Source organism: Alosa sapidissima, chromosome 5 (assembly GCF_018492685.1).
Source record: "Alosa sapidissima isolate fAloSap1 chromosome 5, fAloSap1.pri, whole genome shotgun sequence".
NCBI lineage: Eukaryota > Metazoa > Chordata > Actinopteri > Clupeiformes > Clupeidae > Alosa > Alosa sapidissima.
In genome coordinates, this window is record NC_055961.1 from 34465068 (window position 1) to 34489947 (window position 24880).

General features: G+C 45.1%; 2 protein-coding genes across 7 annotated transcripts in view; both read left to right on the forward strand.

Annotated features, from left to right (window-relative positions):
* The first annotated feature begins 238 nt into the window (after positions 1–238).
* On the forward strand, positions 239–6075 carry fhdc3 (FH2 domain containing 3). Its single transcript, XM_042091064.1, has 11 exons — positions 239–788; positions 1044–1105; positions 1226–1328; positions 1523–1608; positions 1983–2083; positions 2226–2296; positions 2416–2523; positions 2619–2689; positions 2927–3044; positions 3911–4075; positions 4325–6075. Exons 1-11 carry the CDS (start codon positions 492–494, stop codon positions 4634–4636), a joined length of 1494 nt encoding a protein of 497 aa, XP_041946998.1. The 5' UTR covers positions 239–491; the 3' UTR covers positions 4637–6075.
* A 109-nt stretch (positions 6076–6184) lies between these two features.
* trim3b (tripartite motif containing 3b) overlaps positions 6185–24880 on the forward strand; it is a 31518-nt gene continuing 12822 nt past the window's right edge. For 2 of the 6 annotated variants that reach the window (XM_042091057.1, XM_042091062.1), the window contains exon 1: positions 20481–20642. The gene's annotated coding sequence lies outside the window, so the exon portion shown is untranslated. Of the gene's footprint in view, positions 6359–7244; positions 7297–9351; positions 9577–20480; positions 20643–21292; positions 21495–21774; positions 21933–24880 lie in introns of those variants that run through there. The other 4 variants (XM_042091059.1, XM_042091060.1, XM_042091058.1 and 1 more) reach the window with 4 other exon arrangements.

Sequence of the window (24880 nt, forward strand, 5' to 3'; positions counted from 1 at the left end):
AACTTGATAAATTATGATAAACCTGTTGGACAGGAGATTCCTGTTGTTTCCTCTTGACTTTTTTGGCAGTTTCAGTAGAGACAATATGAAAAAATAGTGACTAGATGTCTGAGCCATATGTTTGACTTTCATTTCCATATGACAGATACTGTAACTGTACTGCGCTTGTGTACAAAAAGATGTCACACAGGATTATATCTTCATGTGCTTGGTATTCACCATAGTTATTACACCTCTCTACAGGCTACCTGTTGCCACAGAGTCCTTTATCTCCTCAGCAGGCTGCACTTATACAGCCAGTGGACATTCAAATACATCAGTAAAGCTGCATCTGTACAGTACAAGCCATGAGCTAATGGAAACTAGGGAGAGTCTCAGTTACACTGGAGAGTTTCTGGCTGTTGATATGTACCTTGGCGTCTTATTTTTCTTGTTGACCTTTTTTCTACTACTAGTCTGCCTCAGCTAAGGATCGCCATCCCGTGTAGACAATGGAGACACCTTCTACTTCAGTTGTTTCCCCTCCACCACCTCCACCCATGGACGCTTTCTCCAGGTGTGTACAGAAACGAGCGATCATGAGAAAGTTCAACTGGGACACCATCCCCTGCGAGAGGGTCCTGGGCAAGCGCAATCTGTGGACCATGCAGGCCTCGCTGGGCGACTTTGAGCTGGACACCGAGAGGATCAAGGAGCTCTTCTGCAAAAAGGACAACAGGCAGCCCACGAAGACTGTGCCGAGACCATGCAAGCGTGACTTTTGTCCATCTGAGCAGGGTATTCAGAAGGTACGTAACCTAATACCATTTCTGAGGTGATTATATCAGGCATTGGGAGGAACATTTGAGTGAATATTTGATGAAGGGAAAGTGTGGTAGACACAGTAGTTCCTTTCAAGGCATCTTATTAGTGGTCATTTGATAGCCACCATACCACATTTGAGCGCTTGTAATACCTCTTTGATCTGTGTCATACTATAGACGTGGTCATGTGCTAGCTAGACCACCTGTAATGCATGTTTTCATGTCTTTTCTCTGAAACAGATCTCACTACTCAGTTCAAAGAAGAGTATGAACATCGCTATTGTGCTGAAACAATTTAAAAGGTATGGGAGAGTCTCTCAGATTATTTGAGTGACCTCCATCTGTTTATCCATCAGGGGTCAAAACAAAGCCTGCTGACCTTCACAGCAAAAGCTCACTTAACCTTGTGACTTTCTCCTCAGGCCAGTCTACAGGCTGGTTCGAGATATCAGGGAGGGCAATGCCACAACCTTTAAAGGTGGAACACTCAAAAATCTATGTAAGCTGCTCCCAGATAAAGAAGAGGTAACCACACAAATAAGTCTCTCCATCCAAGAAATATCTCCACTTCCAACCACCACTGAGCTTTTTCATTTAGAAAATATAAGACACTACCACCCCCACTATAACACATCTACAGCATAGAACCCTCAACGTGTGAATCAGGATAAATATACATTTTGTTTGTTTGTTTTGTTGTTTTGCATTGACTACTGAAGGTAAAGAAGCTGCTGGCCTTTGAAGGGACCTTAAGTCATTTAACAGAAGCTGATCAGTTCATGGTGAGACTGATTAAACTGCCAGGGTGAGTTTTTGTCCTTTATGCTCAACATTAATGATCGGAGGACTTTCCTGTCTTGCTCCTCTTAGACACCTGCCTGCACATCACATTTTCCACATAAGCCAGCTTCACCACACCCAACTGGCTCAATCAGCGCTACTTTATGTTTACTAAACACACCTTGTTTAGTAAATACAAGGCATTAGAGTATTGTAAATATACTGTGACTTTGATCTGGAATGGCTGTTATGGATGACATATGCAGTGCAGAAGTCTCCCAGGACAAGAATAAAGAAATCCTGTTCTGCAGACACAACATGTAGGGCTCATCTCCAGTAATCTTTGACCTCCAACCCATCTCTTTCTCTCTATCCCACTCAATATGTCTGTGTGTGAAGCTATGAGGAGAGGATACAAAGTCTTGTCCTTGTGGAGGAGTTCTTCCCAATCATGGATGACCTGAGAAGGTTGATTGCTGTTATGACCGCTGCAGCCAGAGGTGGCATTACCTTCCATATTCACTAAAACATGCTATGGGATCCCACATTCTCCTTGTGCCTAGTCACACATGTTGTATTATGCTTTGGCATCTGTCTATAGCTTTACCAAAAAACATGCTGGTGGTTGTATTTCTTTGACAGAGCTACTGGAGTCTGACGATCTCCAATCCATCATCCGCCTGGTGCTTAAGGTTGGGAATTACATGAATGAGGTAAGTGTTGAGCACTGCAATGACCCACTTTATCACCTGGTGTAACAGTACCTCCAGTGTGTCATGCCCCTGTGGTCAAAGACATAAGAGCATGGCCGTTCTGCATTTGTCGCACTCAGGGTTGTTATACAGGCAGCGCCATTGGCTTCAAGATGGGCTCGCTGCTTCGGCTTGCTGACACAAAGGCAAATAAGCCAGGGATAACCCTCATGCATTATGTGGCAACGGTATGAGCTCAGCATCTCTGTCAGTGAGCTTCTGAAATCCAATAGCCAGATGTCTGTGCTTTTTTCTGATTGTTTTTTGTGATTGTGAACAACAGCAAGCTCAAGATGTAGACCCCTCTCTACTCAATTTTCCAAGACGACTTAAATACATAAGGGCGGCTGCAAGGTAATCCCTAAACAGACAAAAAACAGCTTTGATGTTAGGTCAACAGGTGGTATGTTCATGTTCATTCCATATGTATTTCATCATCTACAAACCAATTCAATATATTTGCTGGCTTAAACCTGAACCTTTTTTGTCTTATTTTGACCGATCTGTGATATGCATATTAAACATGGATATGTATGCTACGCAGGCATGCACAAGACATGTTGATATTTATGTGGGCATTCCTCTTTTTAGGATTTGCACTCAAGAAGTTCGTGATGATTTGCAGAAGGAGATTGGCAGGGTAGCAAGTGTTAAAGAGGATTCCTCCAAGCATGATGACCTCAACAGCCAAATGGAGCGTTTTCTTAAGGTGAAATACTCTAAAGAGCTAATGTGAAGGTAGCCAGACTCTTAAGACTCTCCATCCAAGACTTCCTAGATAGTCCCTCACGTTCAGATATGTTTATGTAATAATTTTGCATGTCGGTTGTGACCCGAAATTTACTCTCATTTGTCACTGGGATTATGAACTGGAAAAGAACCCTGAAGAGTCAGACATGGCTCTCTGATAGACTAGATTTCTGCCTCCTCTGCCAGTGAGCTCAGCTGGGGAGTGGTTAAGGCAGTACATCTTTGCTGTAGAGGGGGCTTTGCCAAAGATAATGAATCTTCTTCCATTTCAATAGACATTCTGTGGAAGAAGTCATGGAAAACTGGAAGACATAGATCTGTCTTGTGTGTTATGGCTTCTCTCTCTCTGTACTTGGTTTAGGATGTGAAATGAGATCCTAGCTGCTCACTTTCAACATCATTTGGGGCAGTGTTCATTAGCTAGGCTAGTCCAAATGGAATAAATTGGAAGATTTCCAGAGTAAGCATAAGTGTACAGTAGTATGAAGTGTTCACAGGTTTTACTTTTCACCTTGTATGTACACCTCAGTGGGGTAATCCACTGGCTTGTTTTACAAAGGCCTGTTTTACACTTGAGGTGCAAAATAGGTCCATATGTAAACAAACCTTTATCTGATCCTCAGGATTTCCTCAATTACATGCTCAAGCCTCAATTCAAATGTGTACAACAGTCGACTGGTTGTGTGACAGCTTGTTTCAAATACCAGTGGTTAAAGGGAACCTTTTTCTGGGAAACGAGTGTAGACCAATCTAAATTTGATCTTTGGCAGTGAAAATAAACGTGTTAGATATACTTACCTGCAAGTTGTAACTGTTGGCATATAGAGGGCAGACCTGATTCTGGAAAGTGTGGATATCTCATGGAAAGAGTTCCAGGACACCAAGAGCTCTCTGGCGGAGTACCTGTGTGAAGACCCCGCGTCCTTCAAACTGGAGGAGTGCTGCTCCATCTTCAAGTCCTTCAGTGAAAAATTTGACCAATCTGTTGCAGTAAGACTTCTCTCTTCTGTCTCCACAGGTCAAAAGTAGTGTATAAACTCTTCTAATTCACATTTTGAAACTAACTCACAAGGACTATAGGAACCATCAATGAAAAGTCTTAGGACATCTTAAGAACACTTCTTAGAACGCTTATTAGGAATACTTCTCAGAACACTTACCACTTATTTTTAGTGAGGCTAATGTCATGAGATGCTAGCTGCAGATATGTTTGGTCTCACTTAGCTCCTTCTGCTCCAGGAGAACCAGCAGCGCCGGGAGGCAGAGAGGAGGCGCGAGCGACGGCAGAGCCTGAGACCGGGCTCCAGCGCCGACATTACGGCCTCCTCCTCCAGAGGGGTCTCCCCTCAGACAGACAGCGACATGGAGAGGGCCCTCGCCAGTCTGCTCGTTGCAGAAGGAGGCACCCCGAGGAGGAGTCGTCGTCTCTGTCAGTCCACAAGCAACCTCTCTGAGGTCAGGCGAGCCATTGAGAATTATGGACAGAGGGACAATACTTTCCAAATTGGGCCCCACATCCGCAATCGCTCCCACACCACCAGTAGACCATGATAGACCTCTGCATGGCCCCCCAGCCCCTCCAAGCAGGGGTCTTCTGTACCCCTCCTGACAGCGGGTCTGTCTGATGAAGAGGAACACAAGGACCATGATTTGGGACTGAGGCCTCACGCTGCGTCTCTAGTAGGAAGGGAGATACAATACGTAACCAGCGGAGGCGATAAGTGACAGAAAAGCAAGACCGTTTCTACTAAAGCTGAACTGTCTTTGCCGTTTGAAAGCCTATTTGAAAAAGGACATTGTGGGATACAGATGTATGATCCATAACCGAAATGTCAACAGCATGGCCTAGCTGACGTAAATATGAAACTTCCAAAGAGATAAGGATAAGAAGCAGCAGCAGCACCTGCAAGCAGTTTAGTGAGTCCTCCGCGACCCGCGACTCAATGATGGTGCTGGTCCGGTGCCATGGCTATGTCTAGTAAAGACATGGCAGTACAACACAGGACACAGCACATGAACAGGCCTACACAATCTGTGTGAAGATAGAGCTGATATGTGTGCAGTGTGCAGATGTGCTGCCCTGTCCACTACACAAGGGGAATATCGCCTCCTCTAGTCTTCATTTTCCCCTGAATCCCCACCATCATCACCCTTACTCTGCAGTCCTTCATCTTGATTACTGTTTTTTTATGTTTAAAAAGAGACACGTCCTGACTTGAGTCTACATGTCCTATTTATGATGCCGTCCTCCTCAACATTTTAAAAGAAACGGGGCCCGTTGTATTAGATTCAAGGTTGATTAAAATAAGTTTTACTGTCCTACATCTTAAAGATGCCATCTTAGAGTGTCTTCAACCAAGCCATATACTGTTCTAGCCAATCAGCACGCTTCAGGAGCATGGAAGGGATGGGTGAAATTTGATTGGAAGTGAACCTCAAAATGTCAACAATCTTGCCAGAATCATGGACCATACCTCTAAGTCTCTATTAAATCTATACTGTAATGCTACTTAACATTGTATACTGTTTTTGTATATTGTTTATTGTCTTTATAGTCTACTTGGTATACATGAGAGCTTAAATAAGACCTTCCTATGTCCATCTTCAGGGAAAGGTTAAATGTAATCAGGGTGTACTCAGTCTTTCCATTGGGTTTTCCATTGTCATTATCTTCGAGTGGCTTGGCTTTGGACTGACAGCGGGTGGATTTTGCTTGGTTACCTGGGAAATGGTATTTGTTTACACCATGATCTCACTTGGCTGGTGACACTGTGAAATAATACCCTCTAAACCCAGCAGCTTTGGACAGACTGTTCTTTCATGCAGGCCTGGAAGACTGGAGCTTTAGAGGTCATCTCAACTTAAGATCAGAAAATATTCCACTAAAATCCACTGGAAAGAAATATATCAGATAAGCCTAAAGAAGTAAACATGTGTTTTCTGAATTCTTAATTCTATCTGAATTAAATTACTTTTGCAGGATTTGAAAATGGTATGTTTTATTATTGTAGTCTACCTTAGCTTAGGCTATGTGAAAGTGTGCTCATTAGAGTGAATCATTTTGAAGAAAAAAAAAAAAAAAAACTTGATGACCTCTTCACAAAGCTGCTAGGGGGTGTCATCCACACAGTCACATGAACAGTAGACTACCTCAAAGAATCCTTTCAACTCGAGAGAGAAAGAGAGAGATCAGACGCGTTGGTTTGTTGGCAGAGCTGATGTCCGACAGTTAATTTGCAAAGTTGCAGAGCAGCAGGTTGGTGTTGATTTGCGGTAAGTCTTACGCATTGTTTTCTATTGTCATACACTCCTAAATGTAATCATGGATTCTTTCCCCCTTCATGCTGGTAGCGAAAAAGTAGTAACGTAGTACCTCGGATATACTTTCAAGATTAGGCTATCAGCGGATATTCATAGGTTATGCTTGAATAACAATGAGCATTTCCTTTCTTTTCATAATTTGTAGCTTTGAAATAGTTTCAAGAGGTTACCTCTTTGTCAGTTGTATTATTGGCATTGGAAACATTTTTTTTTATCGTAAGTAGAAGTAAAACGGGGCGGTTTCGTATGATTACACTCCAATTAGTGGTATAACATTGACGTTATTTTGTTGTCGCTTAATTTTCTTTGACATAATAGATCTGCCTTTTGACGTTTGCCAAACCCACCGGTAGGTGGAGCCCTTACTGAGTGCAGTCAAGGCAATGACCCTCATTGAGTCAAGGAATACGTTTATTTGGCTTTAGATTCGATTCCAGTAACTGCATTTTGAATTCGTCAGTTTCATTTTATCTAACTTTTTCTGGACTAACTTATAGTTCATGAAATGTGGACCAAAACATGAGTCTGCAGGGTCAATGCGTCCAAGCCAAGGAATGCTAGGCTCAGTGTTCTCAATGGCAGTTTACCAAGCAGTATTTCACTGATGAATGAAGTAACAGAAAGGGATTCCTGCTCCATGGAAACTCATTGCCATGCACGTCTCATAATTTTTAATGCTGTCAAACTCTCTTAAGTACTTGACATGGAGACCCTGATGGAGGATAAAGGAAAATATTGTCTCACTTTTAGTGTCTCATTGTGTGTGTGGGAGGGAGACAGAGAGAGAATGACTGTTTGGTATAGTTTGGTGTGCAATGATGATGTTTCTCCCCTTCAGCGGTCACAACCATCATTGACTGTAAACACTCAGCGATCAACATGGCCGGCGGGTAAGTTGGAAAATAGATTAATCACATTTCTTTTGCTTGAATGGTTTTAGCTCAAATTCTTAAAAATTAAAAATCTCAATAAACAGAGAGAGAGAGAGCAAAAACATATGGAGTAGGCCAGAGGAGTCAAGACAGGAGTCATTAATGTGTGTGTGTGTGTGTGTGTGGAAATAACTGCCAATGCTCTGCTGACGGAGATCCTATCCAGCTCTTTCAGTTTACTCTAAACCCGTGGCCAGCTATATTCATGCCCCCACACTTACTGTGTTGTCACTGATGTGGCCTGCGGTGTAAGTTGCAAAGAATAATTTACTCATGTTTATATCCAATATTTCCTTCATTTCTGAATTAAATAAATCTCTTAAAGTCGGTGAATGGTGCCATGATTCATTCAATTCACCATTATGCATGAATTTTCCCCCTCAAAATCCAAAAGAAATAGTGTCATTCAGGTGTAAGTGTGTGTGTTGAAATTAGAGAGCATGATTGTGAGGAAGATGTGGAATACATGAATAAGGTTTTGTACTTTGTGAAGTTTAATTCTGTGTGCACTTCCCCTCAGATGTTTTACCAATTTAACTTTTGAAAGGTGACCTAATTTCTCTCACTCTCTAAGCACAATAGCCTTTTTGATTTAATATAGATCTCCCTCTGCATGACCCTGCTGACCCTCTTGCTCTTCAATATTGGCAGAGTCGGTTCTATGTATCAACAAAATATGATTGATCCACTGTGCATTTTTGGTGTCTCACACAGAAAAACGTGAATTTTCATAAATTCAGAGAGTGAAAGATTCAGCCTGTTTACTTTGCGAAAATAAAGAGAAATGAGTTGTCACAGGCAAACCCACGGTGCTGGTTGTGTTGACGTGAAACGTGACAACCGCTGACTGGTGCTCTCTATTGCTGGCTGCGATAGAGGATAGAGAGGAAGATGAGGAAGAGGAGGAGGGAGGGGGGATTAGGGGGGTTGTGTGCTGCCATCTGGGTTCTGCTGCACTGGATGGTGTCTCCATGGCAACACCATTTTCCCGCCATCGAATCCCAAGGCTCGTCCGTGCCTCGCCCACATCTTCTCTGTGCCGCGTCATATCGGTAGAGTGGGTGGTGGGGGGGGCATTTCTGACATGTGTGAGGGTTTAGGTTCCATCACTCATATCATGTGTGGGTTTGTTAAGATGGGAAAGGAGGAGACGGAGGGAGAGGAAGCCTCTCTTGCCCTCCTAGGGGTGGAGCCTCGCTCTTCCCATTGATGAGGTCACACTGCTTCTGATTGCCTCATTGCATGCTCAATTAGCACAATTGAGTTTTTAGCTCAACTCAATACGCACACACAGACACACACATATCAGTGTGTGTGTGTTTCACTTATCTACTCAAACAACGCCCCCCCCCCCCCCCCCCCCCCCCCCCCATGAGGGGTCAGCTCATTCCTTTTGAATCAATCAGTATGTAGTATGTAACCGATTTAAACAGAGATACAACTTATTGAGACTCCTTCCTTCTAAACTGATTATGCTATGCAAGCATGCAACGTAATACTGTGATTTTGAAGAAACGGATGGGTTGGTCAGATAAATCGTCCTCCTCTTTTTGTTAATGTCCAAGGGAAAAGCAGAAGACACTGTGTGCGTGCGTGCGAGAGAGGGAGGGAGGGAGGGAGGGAAGGAGAGAAAGTTACAGAGACAGCACATTCTTAATAGAAAAAGTAGTAATTGCAGATAGCAAATTCCTCCCTCTCCCTTTAGAAGAGCAGACAGCCCAGTCAGTTGAGCCATGCAGCATGCTCTCTGCTGCCATTTTACATTTGATCTGCACCTTGCCTGCAGCCTTAGATATGCCCGCCCCGCCCACTCTGCCTCAGCCAATGGGCTGCAGGAAGCCCTGCTCCCTCCCTGCCCCTCTCGTTCCCACACATCCATACATGTAATCTACAGCACGCTCTCGTGCACGCACACACACACACACACACACACACACACACCGCTCTGACTCTCCACTGGCTCTGTCTCTCTCTCTCTCTCTCTCTCTCTCTCTCTGTCTTGCTCGTCTGTTTTTCTCTCCCTCCCTGAGGATTTCTCTCTTCAGCCTGTCTGTGTTGTTGTTTGGCTCTTCACTGGGCTGTGGATGTAAGCGCTGTGAGGATGGCCAGAGACTGGAGTAGCGGGTGGCGCTCACGCTGACGCTGCTGCCGCCGCCGCAAGTCGCTCTGCTCCGCTCCGCTCTCTCCTTCTCTTCTCCTCCTCCTCTCTTGCTCTTCGAGCTCTCAGCGACAACTCACGTGAGTACCGTGCCAGGGGGTCCCCCTCTCACATTCCTCCTCCTCCTCCACCTCCTTCTCTTCCTCCTCCTCTGACTGTGCTGTTGGTGCAGCACCTCCAAGCGTCTTTTCTCCCATCGCGGTCTCTGCCCTCCACTCCGCTCTGTGCACGCCGATGTACGTGCTGTCCCTGCTGCTGCTGGCCTGAGCTGGACTGGGAATGACCAAGGCTGACTAATTGACTGCAGTGTGTCTGATGTCTTAGTTGACAGCTCCATGTATATGAGAGATAGTGACACACACAGACACACAGGGAAAGAGAGAGAGGGAATGAGTGATGGAAAGAGAGAGATCTAGAGAAGAAAGGAGTTGACCTATGCTCGCTATGTCTCTGCTTTGCCTCACTGCTGCTATCATAAAAAGACAGGCTGATAGGAGGAAATCAAGATTGAGGAACGTCGTGCTGTCATTCTGTCACTCTGTCACAGTTATCTGTCCAGTGCTATCTCATGCATGCCCGAGTGTGGCAGACACTCTTTGACCTGGTCTACCTGTCTGGTTTACTGTCATCAGATATGTGTGTGTGTGTGTGTCTGTCTGTGTGTGTGTGTGTGTGTGTGTGTGTGTCTGTGTGTGTGTGTGTGTGTGTCTGTGTGTGTGTGTGTGTGTGTGTCAGACACATTTTGCTTCCATCTGTATTCTTAGTGGATTTCTTCCTGTGGGTCTGTCAGGCTGAGCTGGTGTCATTTTGTCCGCCCTGTCGAGGATTCCTGTGGCTCGACTGAGGATATGCTCAGCTAATTCCCCCATTTGGTGAAAAGTTCAATGTTGATGAAGGCTTGTGTAATAGGAGCCACTGACCTGTGATAGAGTACCTTGACTTCAGGGGGAGAGAAGCGGTCTTTCAAGAAGGCTTAATGAACAGCAAGGCTTGACTGTGTCCAGACAGACATCACCCTCTCTCTACCTAACCTTCCCTGGTTTGGTCATCCTTGTTGCACTGGTAGACATCTTGTGGCTGTTTATAGAGAATCACATAATGTTGTATTAAATATGTAGCTGTGTAATACACATCTGCCATGTCAAATGTGTCATTACATTATCAGGACAATACTGAACTGTATCACATTCCTGCATGCATCTCTTTCCACATGTCTCTACTCTAGCATCGTGGAGGTAGCCACATCCTCGTCATCATGGGTGTTAATCTGAGGGGATATTCTTTATGTAAACAAAACTTTTAAGAAAGCACACCATTAAGATCAACAAAGTTTGGGGCTATGTTCAAGTGACAAGATGGCAGTGCAGTGAAGAGTCCGGTTGTAGGGGGGTTGTTGTTGGTCAGCATGGCAACAAAGAATGCTGGAGCTGGAATATCCATTTGGAATGAATGGAATGTGACGGAGAAGGGAGAAGCTAAGGAGTGCAAGTGGCTTAGCTCGTAGCACTATATTGAAATGAATGACTTTGAACACACATTCAAATCTTAAATCTGGAGGGGAATTGTAGTAATGTGCCCTTGAGTAATAACTAAATCAGCAACTTCCAAGATGTGGCAGAACTTTACAACTGCCTGGTATGTTACAGTGGAGACCAGATGTAATGAGATGTTGAATGTGTGCAACATGGATTTGTAGCTATGGGTTATTTTTCAAATCCAATGATGATGTGATGTCTGCAGTCTCTCTCTCTCTCTCTCTGCACTGGGGAAAGGGCTTCCATTATCCATAAATCCTTACACAGTTTTGGCCCTAACTTCCATGTTAAATGTTTCCATGTTTTGCCTGAACGATAAAAGTTACAGCCATGTCTCTAATGCATTATCAAAGACTACATTACCATAAAATAAAAAAACATTGCACAATATGGCAGCAATCTACAATACATTTTTAGAATTAATTTCATAACTGCATCGACTGCCTGAAGGACCGTGAGAAATCACTTCAACACAGTCCTGTGATTGAGCGAAATACGTTTTTTTTTGCATGACGTATGCAGAGTAATCCCTGAGTTATGACTACATTATGTTACGTTGCACGAGCCGTTATCCACGCAGTGTGTGCTGGCGCCGCCTCATTATGCCCTGTACGTTTAGCTCCATTGGAGGATTAAAGGAGATCAGTGTCATAATAAGGCTGTTATCACACAGCTGCCACACGGAGAAAGGCTAACACTGGACATGTTTGACTCTTGTCCAGGGTCTTTTGTTTCAAGCTCACAGCAATGGCATGGGGATGTATTGTGTGACCACTAAGAGACTTTTATTCCGAGGGATATTTAATGACAAGGAGCTATCAGTGGGGGACAGGTAGCTATGGCATGCGTTGCCAGCATTTCTAATGGAATTGTTGGCACATAATGGAGATGAACTGGCCGACACATGGGCATAGAATTTCACTTCCTTTGGCAAGACGTAGCGTCATTATATTCATATTATACACCTCCCACCTCTTTCTTCAGCAGGGCAGCCATTCAGCTACATTTGATCCAATTTGGAAAGCCTCCAATGAATATCTGACTGTGTAAGATATTTTGTGTAAATCAGAAATTGCCTGGAAAATGTCATTAGCTTCTAGCTTTTCTGGTCTACAGGCCACAAAAACACTATTTTGATACAATTTTATACAGAGGTTATGTAACAGCTAAATCTATTGAGAACCAGACATCCTAGTGACTAGAGGTTGTCAAGTGATTTTTTTTTTTATTTGGAGAGGAGTTCTGCAGTTGCATAGCCTAAAGCAAGACATTGCTTGTTACAGAAATCACCATGGTGAGTCATTTAATTTTCCTGATATTAATTTCTATTCCTATTTTCAATAAAAACCAGCAGCCTCTCTTGGCCGTGTGGTTTTTCATGTCCTGAGGACTGCTACAGGATAGAGATTTTATGCCCACTCAGTTTTTTTTCTATTTGTGACAAATGAAGCCAATTACCTGTGCACAGTGATAAAATCGTCCTTATGAGAAGTGCAACAGCGCAGTCTACTCTAAAACCCATGTGTCTGGAAAATATAGTCTGACAAGTACACTCAGTTTGTGTGTCTAGGTGGTACCCTTGAAGAAAAGGTCACTGCACTGAGGGAATTAAGCTTAAATGAAACATGCTGAACTCCCAGTTCCCTTTGCAAAGGTTTGTTTTTTTATCAGATGCAGAGAGATAGGTGTACCTGGCCAAAAATAGCTTCCTTGTTTCTGTGTGTGTATAGAGATGTCTTTGGTGAGCTGTGTGAGTGTGTGTGGTGGAGTGCACTCTGATGTGTTCATACAAGCGTAGCGTAGCATGACACGTTCCTCAGCTCTCCTCCCCAGCTGCCAACGTTTACGTCCATCTTATGTCACGACTGAAAGCTGTCATCAAGGCCAGTGCACCATGCTGCTCCATAGGCACTGTTGGGACTGAGTAACATCACCTTCGCCACATGAAAGGACACATGACACGACCGAATCCAGCTTTGTCTGAAAACGGTCCAGCTATCCATGAACATAATGCACCGATGTAGATAACTAGATGATGATTCATCTGTTGTAGGTTATCAATCGTCTTTCATGATAAAGTATTTTAGTTATTGTGCAAAAACCAATTTGATCTATCTCAATTATGACCATTAGTTTCTTTGATTATCTGAGTCCTCTTCTATAATAAAGCCCCCTTGTTATTGTAAAGAAACAAAATGTAAAATGTAAAACCCCTCTGGTCTTGGCCATACGTGAAGCCCGTGCGTGAGTGTGGGGGCTGTGTGGAGTGGACGGTCTCCATCTCCATCTCCGAGTGGCCAGGTGAGGTGACAGTGCAGCGCTCTGCTGCAGTCTCTGCATTAATGATCCCCTGGCTTGGCCGGGCCAGCACAGACACAGTGACCCACAGCACACCACGCTACAGTTCAGCCTGCTCAATCAGAGCTAGTGTGCTGCTATCAATACCAACACTAATGCAGTTATTTATAGGCCTACAAACATGTGTATTGCCACACTGAAGTGTGTGTGTGTGTGTGTGTGTGTGTGTGTGTGTGTGTGTGTAGACTCTAGCTCTGTTGTCACCATTCTTACGTCTAGCTCGTTCCCAGACTGCAACATAGAAGGTCACGGACAACAAGGTTCAGGTTTAAACTAAATTATAATTTATTGGGATAAAGCAAAATAGCAATGTTACCAAACTGAGTACTGGCGTGCATGTATGTATGTGTGTGTGTGAATGCAATGAGAGTGTCATGTTAAATGAGTAAATGGGAGACAAAGAAAGAGATCAGAAATAAGAATAAAGTGCCAGTAGAAGGGAGAATCTAAGTGGGTGCCTGCAAGAGAATGGAAAAGTGCCCTGTGGGAAAGAGGAGAGCCCCTTACACATGTAATGCAGGTGTACTGTATACTGGCTCACCTGATGAACCTAACCAGGCCCCACCTGTCCGTGCACTGACATGAAGAAGCCTGAAAGGGGCACAGGGGTTGTAACAGCCATCAAATTTAAGAACGTTTATTTTAAATCAGAAGAGATTTATATGTGCACTGATCAACTTTAAATAATATTAAAAGTGTATGAGAAAACATGAGTAATTCAAGACATATTCTCTGTGAAAGACTGAATGTACAGCTGTAACCAAACTAAATCCTTGCTTCTCAAGTCCACTACGCAGAACAGCCGAGAGCAACCGTTCAGGCCTGCAAGTGAAGTCCCTGTCTTGTACCTTAGTCCCAGATGTCATCCCTTCAGAGGGTGATGGCGGTGTTGACGGACAGTAGGATAAGTGGGATGTCAGACAACTGAGCTCTGCTCTGTTATCCTGTGTTCTTCTGATGCGCCTCTAGCTTTCAATCAGTGACCATCCGCATCTTATTTCAATCTAATGACAGACGGGGAAGAGGTTAATTGCACTTTTTATCTAATGCCAAGCCATCATGCGGGAAGTCTTGGATCTTGTATTGAAGAAAGGAACAGGTCTTTCTATACAATTTAACTCTACATACTGCCTCTGTGGATGGTTTGAAAGTATAGTTGTGAATAAAACCTCCCTTTGTTTTGGATTATGTAATAAGTTACTGTCTGCGTACCTCAAGCATCTCCTGTTTTCCCCGGGACTTTTATGTTGCGTACTGTTTTTGCAAGCAACTAAACACAGCCCCCTTGCCTCAGCACAATCCTCAAAGAAAGAGGACGTGGCTGAATTATTCATGGTGCAGGGAAGGGAACGCACACACACATTGTGGGAAATGTGGCTCCGCACATTGCCAGTAGCTGCCATCTGCATCCTCAGTAAGCGCATCCATCTGTGCTTTTAAACATCCTCCCAACATGCACTACCTTTGCGCAAAGGAGCCCAGGGACACCATTTTTTTCAGGTCACAACAGCTGCTGGGGGCATCTGTTTGGCCGTTGTGTGTGTGTGTGTTTGCATTTGTGTGGTCACAGTGTTGTCCACAGGCCCTGGTGCGGACATCAGCATGGCAAACTCTGCCGACCCTGAGCTCTGACTGTTTATGTTTATGCGGTGTCACCCCCTCTGGAGCTTCTCTGCCCCCCCCCCCCCCCCCCCCCCACACACACACACCCCATCCCACCCCACCCCTCAGCCTCCACCATCCAACAGTTATTTAAAGGCTCAGATTATTTCTGGTCCATCTCATCTACCCTGCAGAGCATGCACTTCCTCCAGGAATATTCCCAGCACAGAGAGAGAGAGAGAGAGAGAGAGAGAGAGAGATGGGCACGATGAGCTTAAGTGAGGGACACGCGGATCTGCCACGCTTTGCACACAGTGAAGACTAGGCCCAATTACACACACGCACACACACACGCATGTCCATGGTCCATGGCCCTATAGCAGGACACAATGCCACGTGCATCTCCCACGTTTGTGGCATGCAGGAGATCAAGGATGAAGGTCTTCAGTCAGATACACCAGGGCATAAATGATGGAATTATGCTGCAACACACATATCCAAATAACACACAGACATTATTCCATTGTACTTATTCAGAGGTGTGAATTGAGTGCATTTTCAGAAAGGGTTTCAGAAAGTCCTTCGGCAATCTTTCCTACTGAAATTGTCTATTTCAAGAGGAAATGAGCCCAGACTAATAATTCACTGTTGAAACTCAATCATGACACCTACGTCTGAAATCACTGTGACAAACAGGTTTTAAATGAGGAAGAGGAATATATTCCCTTTTGTGTACAGTATCTTATCTCAAATGCCTGGATGTGTTTTATGAACCCAAATGCTTAGATGTGAGTTTTATAACCCCAAATGCCTGGATGTGAGTTTTATAACCCCAAATGCCAGGATGCGAGTTTGAATCTGAAATGTGAGCTCCACTCAGGCTTGATTTCCACGCTGGATGATGCGGATCTCTTCCCAGCTGGCTCATAAGCCCCAGGGCCTCTTCATGTCCTTCCCTCTGACCTACTCCTTCACTTAAGTCTGTTCCATGCCACGGCGCTGGGGCTTGGTCCAGGAGCCTAATTACCACAGTGGGCTGAAGCGAGGAGGACTCAGAGAGCCAGAGTGGACACACAGGACAGTAGAAAATGGGATGGCTTAGGGCCGATTCATAGTCAACGCGATGCCATGACGTATGTACTTGCGTAGCAAAAATGTGTCGTCCAATTTTTGGTAACGTGACGCAATGACGTTAGTCACACCATGCATTTCCGATGGGGGCTCATTGTCCGCATAACTTGACGTAGACTATGAAAGGCACTTAAAAATGTGCATGAGCCATGCGTTGTCAACTGCGTTCATGTAGGCATAGCTTCGTGCCGCTTTGTGACACTTGCGTAGACTATGAATCAGGCCTTCGCTCTGTTCTCCTCTCCACTGGGCCCATCCTCCACTGTAGTGTCTCCTAATAGAGATACGCCCCTTCTCCCACCCACCCCCCACAGCATGTTACTCTCTCTGTTGAGTCACACTTCCTGCGGAGACAACCTGAACCCTCACTCGGATTGTAGTGACACAGTGTTACATAATAAACAGCACAGAGAGAGAGAGAGAGAGGGGGTGGGGGGTGAGAGAGAGAGGGAATAGCCCCCCCACCCCCCAGGCAAGTCTTGCTCAGCCAGGAAGCAGTCAGTTGACACTCTGAGCTGAACTATTGCATGGACAGCACTTGCTGTCACATGACCGGTGTTAGTAGTCCATGTGCCTAGAGGTCTCCAGTGAGGGAGGGGTCAGGAAAAGGGAGGATGGTGTGGGGTGCGTGGTGGGGTTGGGGGTGCTATCATGGAATAGTGCTGATGCAATAGTTTTCCTTTAATATCTGAGCAGTTGAGTTGCAGCGACTCAGTTCATCAAACCGATTGTGACCTTGCTTGCTGTCCTCAGCGTTTGATCAGGACTACTGTAATTAGCATTACATCAGATGTATTTTAACATGTCAAGTTCTTGGACACTAATCCTGACTAATGATTGTGAATTTCGCTTGAACATCAAGGCAGACGCTCTCCTCTGTGCCAGAAGTACTCAACTTAAGCCCTCCTTACACTGAAAGACTGCAAAGATTTGGAAACATTTTTTGAAAGACAGTCTCAGACCCTCAGTCTCAGACCCTCTCACATCAAAAAGTCACAGACTAGTCAAAGACTATGCAACGACTAGGGATCTTGCAGGGTCACTGATTACAAGACTGCAATTAGATTCCTTTAAATTATTTCCCATCGTGCACTAGATATCAACAGGAACTCAAAATATAGTCAACGAATATCAAAGTCATATTTTCGTTGGTGTTGGAGCGAGGTCCCTATTGGTTTTTACATTGTTCACGTCACTATTTAGTCGCCAACTGTGAAATCACACGAAAAAGGCCAGCTTTAGACTTTGAAAAGCATTTGAGGTAGTCAGATGAAACTGACTGCTGTTCTTGGCGGGTCCAATTCAGTGACTAAATGGGATGATCAGGTTCTGCATGCCACATGGAATGATCAGGTTCTGCATGCCACATGGGATGATCAGGTTCTGCATGCCACATGGGATGATCAGGTTCTGCATGCCACATGGGATGATCAGGTTCTGCATGCCACATGGGATGATCAGGTTCTGCATGCCACATGGGATGATCAGGTTCTGCATGCCACATGCTGATCTAAACAGACCCAGGAACTCCAACGTTACTCATGCCATAGTAATGCAGAAACATAATGGGCGTGGCTTATGAGTGTGTCTGCAGAGAGAAGTGCAATCAAAGCACAGGCCTATCCAGTCCAGTTGTGTTGTGTTGCACATGTGCAAACTGCTCTTGGTTATATGTGCATGAGGGCTAAATGCACATGTGCAAACTGCTCTTGGTTATATGTACATGTGGGCTAAATGCACATGTGCAAACTGCTCTTGGTTATATGTGCATGAGGGCTAAATGCACATGTGCAAACTGCTCTTGGTTATATGTGCATGTGGGCTAAATGCACATGTGCAAACTGCTCTTGGTTATATGTGCATGTGGGCTAAATGCACATGTGCAAACTGCTCTTGGTTATATGTGCATGTGGGCTAAATGCACATGAGTTTGCACAAAGTGACCTAGAGCCCAGCACAGTGAACTTCCCGAAAGGCCATGTCTGTACTCTCTGCCTGCGCAGTAATTACAATATAGATTAAGGAGTGTGGATGGACACATGGCTTCTGGAGGTGGAATGTGGAAAGGGCAGAGGGAGTGTTTTGAATACCTTTGCATTAGTGAGTGCATATGATACGCTATGGGCTGGTCTCTCATACATGGATTAAGCCTAGTCCTAGACTAAAAGATTTTTCAATGGTATTCTCGATTGAAGTGTGTGTGTGTGTGTGTGTGTGTGTGTGTGTGTGTGTGTGAGAGAGAGAGATAGTGCAATGACTCACAGAAGCAGCTGACTCCACTGGCTGTCAGGGCAGCAGAACATCAAACTAGCCTGGGAGATGCTGGTTATGCAAGGCACTCTCATTAACGACAGCAGCTACCTCTTTCAGGGAACAAACCAACAACCTCCAACGGCCGTCCGCATGGTTGTGTGCTCTGCATCAGATTTATCTTGTTCTCAATGATTTAATAAAATCTGCCTGGTTTTGATGGCTGTTCCTCAGGGAGTTACGTCAGAGATGGAGGTGTTTGTGTCTGTACCTGCGTGTGTGTGTGCGTGTGCGTGTGCGTGTGCGTGTGTGTGTGTGTGTGTGCGAGCTGTGAGGGGAGGGAGGAGGTTTGATCAGTAGATTTGGGAAAGGTGTGTGGGCGGCAATCTGACTGCTGGATGTCAGCAAAGTCAATCCCCAGAGATTAACTGTAGATTGATGTTTTCTTCTAATCCTTGTGGTGGAAACACTGGATTAAAAAAGACACCCCCCCCGAAAAAAAAAAAAAAATCTTCTGTGTTTATTTACTAACATGTCTATGTAGTTTTATGTCTGACCAGTGCTGGCCCTGGAGCTTGCAGCCCTGACTTAATTAATTTACATTAATAAATATACAATTTGAAATTTCCATGCTTAATACCCATTAAATTCTATCTCTCTCCGTTGAAATGCAGACAGAGTTATGCAATGTGGATCTTCAAAGGAAAAGTGGTAAAATCTTAATGTGTTGACAGCTTGTTAGTTCAGTGGTGAGAGCTCTGCTCTTGGAGCGCAGCCCAAATGGACTTGAGATATGATAAACAGACGCTCATGATCATAACAACCCATATTAATTTAAAGCAGCTTTCTTCACGCTGCAGCAATCACCTCTTTAGGAACATTTTTGTAATTGTTAGTCATATATTCAGAGACCTTAATCTGTTGTGTTTACATACTGTGGTGCCTCTGAAGATTCTGAAGATTGAATTCTCAGGTACAATGTCAGTGTAAAATGATTCAGTAAGGTTATCCATGAATGACCGCTGCCCATAGTGATCATGAGTGTGTGTGTGTGTGTGTGTGTGTGTGTTTGTGTGTGGTGAATGTATGTACTGTATTATGTAGTGAAGATGTATACAGCGCAAATAGATATTCTTCCTGTGTTAGTGTGGTGTATCTTAGCCCCTGAGATGGCACTTGTACATTATGATAGGGGAGGAATTCTCAACTATGAGGTGTTGATTCTTTTCCTATAACTGCACAGATTGATTGTTTGTTTTAAGGCCTGACTGTACAGTAATGTGCCAGTGATTGTCTGTATGGCTTCCAGAAAGACATGCAAGCTACATGTAGGCTCCGGAAATTTCACAATATTAAGTGTGTCATCCCAATGTAAGATTCAGTGTGAGGGGAAATCTTCAGTTTAAATATTTGCTCGTGGGTAAAATACCCCTTAGACTAGTGGAGGTATGAACGTCAGTTTGGCAATGTGAAAGATCTTGTAGTTGTTCTAATGCCCAGTGGTGTACAGGCTTTAGTCCAGTGGTGTACAGGCTTTAGTCTTTGATTACATGTACAATGGATGTCAGATTTTTAATTAATGGCCTTTGGATTCTGTCGGGTTTTTGAAAATATAGGCCAACTCTATTTCCGTTCTGCTTTGTGTTTGATATGTTGCAAGTCTCATGAGTAATCTTTCTCTCTCTCTCTCTCTCTCTCTCTCTCTCTCTCTCTGTCTCCCCCTCTCCCTCCACCCTATTTGTTACCATGAATTGCTGGCCTCTGAGGCAATCCATGCTTTCAGCTGGTTACAAAACCAGCCAATCATCACAGGACTGGTTGTTCAGAGAGGGGAGGGGCTTGGAGCGGCTGCGGGGGGGGGGGGGGGGAGTATGCGTGGAGACTGGGCGTGGCTTAGAGTCAGCCTCCCTCCCTCCCCTGACATCACGTCTCAGCTTTCCTCCCTGCAAGCGTGTTTCCACTGTGTAGTACTGTATGTGTTTGTGTGCTGAGGCTTAGATTCACACAGAGATAGAGAGAGAGAGAGGGAGAGAGAAAGAGAGAGAGAGAGAGAGAGAGAGAGAGCCACTGAAGGGGGGGGGGGGGCTGAGCTCCGGGGTCGGGGACAGTGAGAGAGGGGGATTCTGCTGCAGACGCTGGGCCCAGTGCTGTGCTGTGCTGTGCTGTGCTGTGCCAAAGGGATCTCTACATGGAATAACAACAATGGAGCCTGCTTGAGAGCTTGCTTCTCAGCCACCCTCTCACACGCACACACACACGCCTCCGTATGAGTAAGTCAACTTTCTCTGCCTCTCTCTCTCTTTCTCTCCCTCTCTCTGTGTCTGTGTTTGAGTGTGTGAGACAGTGAGACAGAGAGAGAGAGAGAGTGTATGTATGAAGGAGCAATAGATTCGGTTGTGCTTTGCTGTCATATTTGACTTGGGCTAGAAATGAGACTGTGTGTGTGTGTGTTTGTGTGTGTGCGCGAGAGAGAGATACTATTGTGCTGTCAGCTGGGTGTTATGTGAGTGTGTTAGAGTTTGTGTGTGTGTGTGTGTGTGTGTGTGGAGAGGAATGCCATCGCTGTAACTTCTCTGCTCTCACTCCTGTTCTGAGCGACAGGGATTTCCTGCTGTCTCTCTCTCTCACTCTCTCTCTCTCTCTCCCTCCCTCTCCCCTCTTGTGTCTACTGTACCTTTGACATGTGTACGGATACCTGTTTGCCCTCAGAGCTGTCTGTAATTCATGGACTGTCAGGAGAGATCAGACGCTAAAGGGGAACCGTGAGAGGAGTGTTTCAGCAAGACCATGTCAAGCCTTCCTCTTTTTTCCCTAAACCCCCCCCCCCCCCCCCCCCCCCGCCCCACACACACACACACACACACACGCCTCCTGACTTGTCTCTGAACCAGTCAGGAGATTGGTGGTGCGGCTGACTGCACGTGCCAAGCTCACGCCGACCAGCAGGCAACTGTCAGGTCTTTTTTAGTTTCAAAGGGCTTAAAATAGTGCCCAGAGTGTGGGTGAAAATCAAAGGACCGCAAAGAATCTTGAGAAAACAGACACAGTTCTTGTCTGCTTTGGATCTTGGTGTCCATTCACAAGAGAGGATTATAGACCAACACAAAGAGAGAAGACGGCTTGTGAGTGCGAATCCCTTTGACACAGTTCTACATAATTTGCTTAATATTAATTAATGTAATTAATAACCAGCAAACGTTGTGTTTAGCTCTGTCTGGTTGTGTTCAGCTCTATCTGAATGTGTTGCAGCTCTGGAAAGCTGGAACGTATGTAACGCATTCTATAATTAGGGATGTAAATGGATTGTGTTTACAAACACAAGCACACGCAGTATGTGGAGCCGCTTGGCAGCAGCAGTAGCGGCCCTGAATGGGCTGAGTGATGTTGCTTTTCTAAAGACAATGAGTCAGTGTTTGGACGCGGTGAGGCTCTGGCGGCTATGTGGGTCATGGCCCCGAGGGCTGTGACACGGCCAGTACGCGCCCTCTCCCCCACTCGTGCTCCCGGGGACACTAGGTGACCCGGCCTGCACTGCTCTGTGATGGCACTACAACCAGCAGGTAGAGTCACCTGCGGTTTGTTTTTACTGATTATTTCATGGGGGTGTGTGCACTTACCTGATGGAGGAGTAGTTGGAGTACGTGTGGAAATGTGTGTGTGTATGTGTGTGTGTGTGTTTTCAGAAGCAGTTACCGGCACTTCTTCAGTTTCTGCTTTAGGTGTATTTCTGATTCTCTGATTGTGTTCTTCACTGCTGCTTGAAGTAAATTAGAAAGTTGATTGTTTCAGTTTTTTTTTTTAAATTTCAGCCTTAATGAACTTTGTAATGGAAGGAAGACATTTTGTTTATAGGAGCCACAATCTTGAACCTGCTGTTGGAAACTGTACCACAACGCTAAGAGCTATCCCAGAAGGACTGTGCTCTTAATTTAGCCTGCATGCATCATCACATTAAAGAGAGAGAGAGAGAGAGGGATGGGATGAGATGGTAGAGAGATATTACCATATGAGGTGCTCCATCCTCTCCCATTGAGACATCCATCTGACTGACTCACTGCATTGCACTCATGAGGCAGAACCAGTCCAATCAGCTTCCAAACTCAGTCACTCAACCACAACAGCAAACAGACCTGCCAGAGCAAAAAAACAGCAGTAAACAGCAGTTGACATAACAGCCCAGACGTTCCATGTCAAAACACTTAGCCTGTCGAGCGCCCAGCCGGGCCAGCGGGAGCACAGGGGTCAGCACGACAGGGCTAGCGGTGGCGGCAGCCAGGGAGACGTGGATTTAGGGCTTGGCTTGAGCGGGCTGCTGTGACAGATGTGCAGACGGCGTCATTCGTGTTTCTCTGTGTATAAATAATAAATCTGCCCGTGACCCACTGAGTGGAGTTCCTGCTGCTCCGTAATGACGCAAGCGGCAGCTCGTCCCTGCACATCTCTCACCACCAGCTGATCAGCCACGGCTAAACCTCTCACTCTCACTGTCTGCTCATCTGTCTACACACGCAATAGCTGCTGCTACATCTAATGGATACTCAAGCTGCACAGTTTTATATGGCGTGTGTTTGCGTGTGGACGTTTTGTTGTGACGTTTTCTATGGTAGTGGGTGCGTGCATGGTGTGAAGTGTAACCTGCTCATTGTCAATAATAGATGAGAATGAGCAGTATGAAAAGCATGACAGGGAAGCTGACATTTCTGCTGATATTATCTTAGTGTGTGAGCTGTAGGATGGAAATGTAGTGTGCAATATAGTGCTGTACATCCTGTGCGTGCACATTTGCCTAGAGGGGAGCCCGTGGGCCTTTATGCTGACTTTGTGACTTGTGTGTTTGTAGACTTTGTCATGCTTGTTTTGCGTGGTGCTCTGCCACGGTACTTCCCCCATGACTATGAAGTCAAATTAGATCTGACCTCTTCTTAGCTCAGGTGACAGCGACTCTGGCTCTCGGCCCTTGGCAGTATTAAATGATCCAGTTGTCAAAGTTTGGAGGAGGGAAGGGACAAGACTGTGTCCAGGCCCAAGCTAAATTAGATTAAGTCTGTGATTTATGGAGTGTGTGTGTGTGTGTGTGTGTGTGTGTGCAGGAGTTAAAGGGTGGGGAGGAGGAACGCAGTTCTGCCACCTCAGATAAATTAATAATAAATATATTCTTTCATACCAACGATATAGTGCGATGATATTGTTAAAATAATTAGTTATGAGGTGACCAAGAAGCTATCAATTCTTGTCCAAAAAGTATTGCTACACCACAATACTCAATATGTTGTTGTGTGTGTGTGTGTGTGTGTGTGTGTGTGTGTGGGTGGATGGATGGGTGGTTGTGTGCTGAGATGTTGCTGTTAGATGTTGCTGTTGCTGGGTGTTAGGGTAGTGTGGCAGGTTTGTTTTGTGAGTGTGTGTGTTTATTTGAAACAGAGCCAGGGGCATAGAGAAATATTCACGTCTTAAAAACACCAAAAGGAGGCCACACTCCTAGCTGAATTGACGCTCGTTGCTGAATCTCAGATCTGGGATTGTGAGCTCTAATCCCCGACGTTTGAATTTCGCTTTGTTTTCCCGTCTCCTGCTGGGTGCTCGTAGAGACCACATGAGACGCTAGGGAGCTCCGCATGAGCGAGAGAAAGAGAGATGCTTTGTTCCCCCCTTATCCCACTACTCAATGGGCTTTCCACCACGGAGAGACGGCCGGCATTATTACTTTACAATGTTTCGAACAAACTTTCACGGAATCCTTTGTGTTCACCGAGGCATTAATCAAAAGTAGGTGAGCTCCGATTACATGCACGGCTCTGGTGCGTCCCTGAAGAACAGTGCATCTCATTGTGCTCTGCAAGTGCCTGTTTCTCACTGCAAGGGCCTGTTTCTCACCGCAAGGGCCTTTTTCTCAATGCAAGGGCCTGTTTCTTACTGCAAGGGCCTGTTTCTCACTGCAAGGGTCTGTTTCTCTCACCGCAAGGGCCTGTTTCTCACCTCTAGGGCCTGTTTCTCAATGCAAGGGCCTGTTTCTCACCTCTAGGGCCTGTTTCTCACTGCAAGGTGACGTTTGGTGTGAAGTGTTTACTATCTAGGAGAGCAACATCCTGCAGATCGAAACATCCTCTGTGCAGTGTACAGTCTCCTGCTGACCTAGAGTGCCTTTGTCTTGCAAACTACATTTACATGTATTTCATTTTAGCAGATGCTTTTATCCAAAGCAACTCACAGAAAGAAAGTAACATTCAAGCCACAGTGCAGAGGAGACCTTAGCTAGCAATTACTACTGCATCAGTCAGTACTATTAGATAATATTAGATTAGATAAGAGTGCAGACATTATAAGTACTAGGTAAAGTGTGGTAGTAGGAGAAAGTGGTAGTAGAAGGAGGTAAAGAAGAGAAGAGAGGAAGAGACAAAGTTTTGAGGAGACCTCAGGAGACCTCAATTCCCACCCTGTGTTCAGAACATCCCCTCATTCACTACAGGGTGCACTAGATAACCACCATACAGTTATTCACTACAGGGTG

What these genes read in the sequence shown, in the direction of transcription:
- fhdc3 (XM_042091064.1), top strand. Translation starts at nt 492, where the DNA reads ATGGAGACACCTTCTACTTCAGTTGTTTCCCCTCCACCACCTCCACCC. An exon ending in CTGAGCAGGGTATTCAGAAG is followed by an intron (nt 789 to 1,043) that starts GTACGTAACCTA and finishes TCTCTGAAACAG; the next exon opens with ATCTCACTACTCAGTTCAAA. An exon ending in TGCTCCCAGATAAAGAAGAG is followed by an intron (nt 1,329 to 1,522) that starts GTAACCACACAA and finishes TGACTACTGAAG; the next exon opens with GTAAAGAAGCTGCTGGCCTT.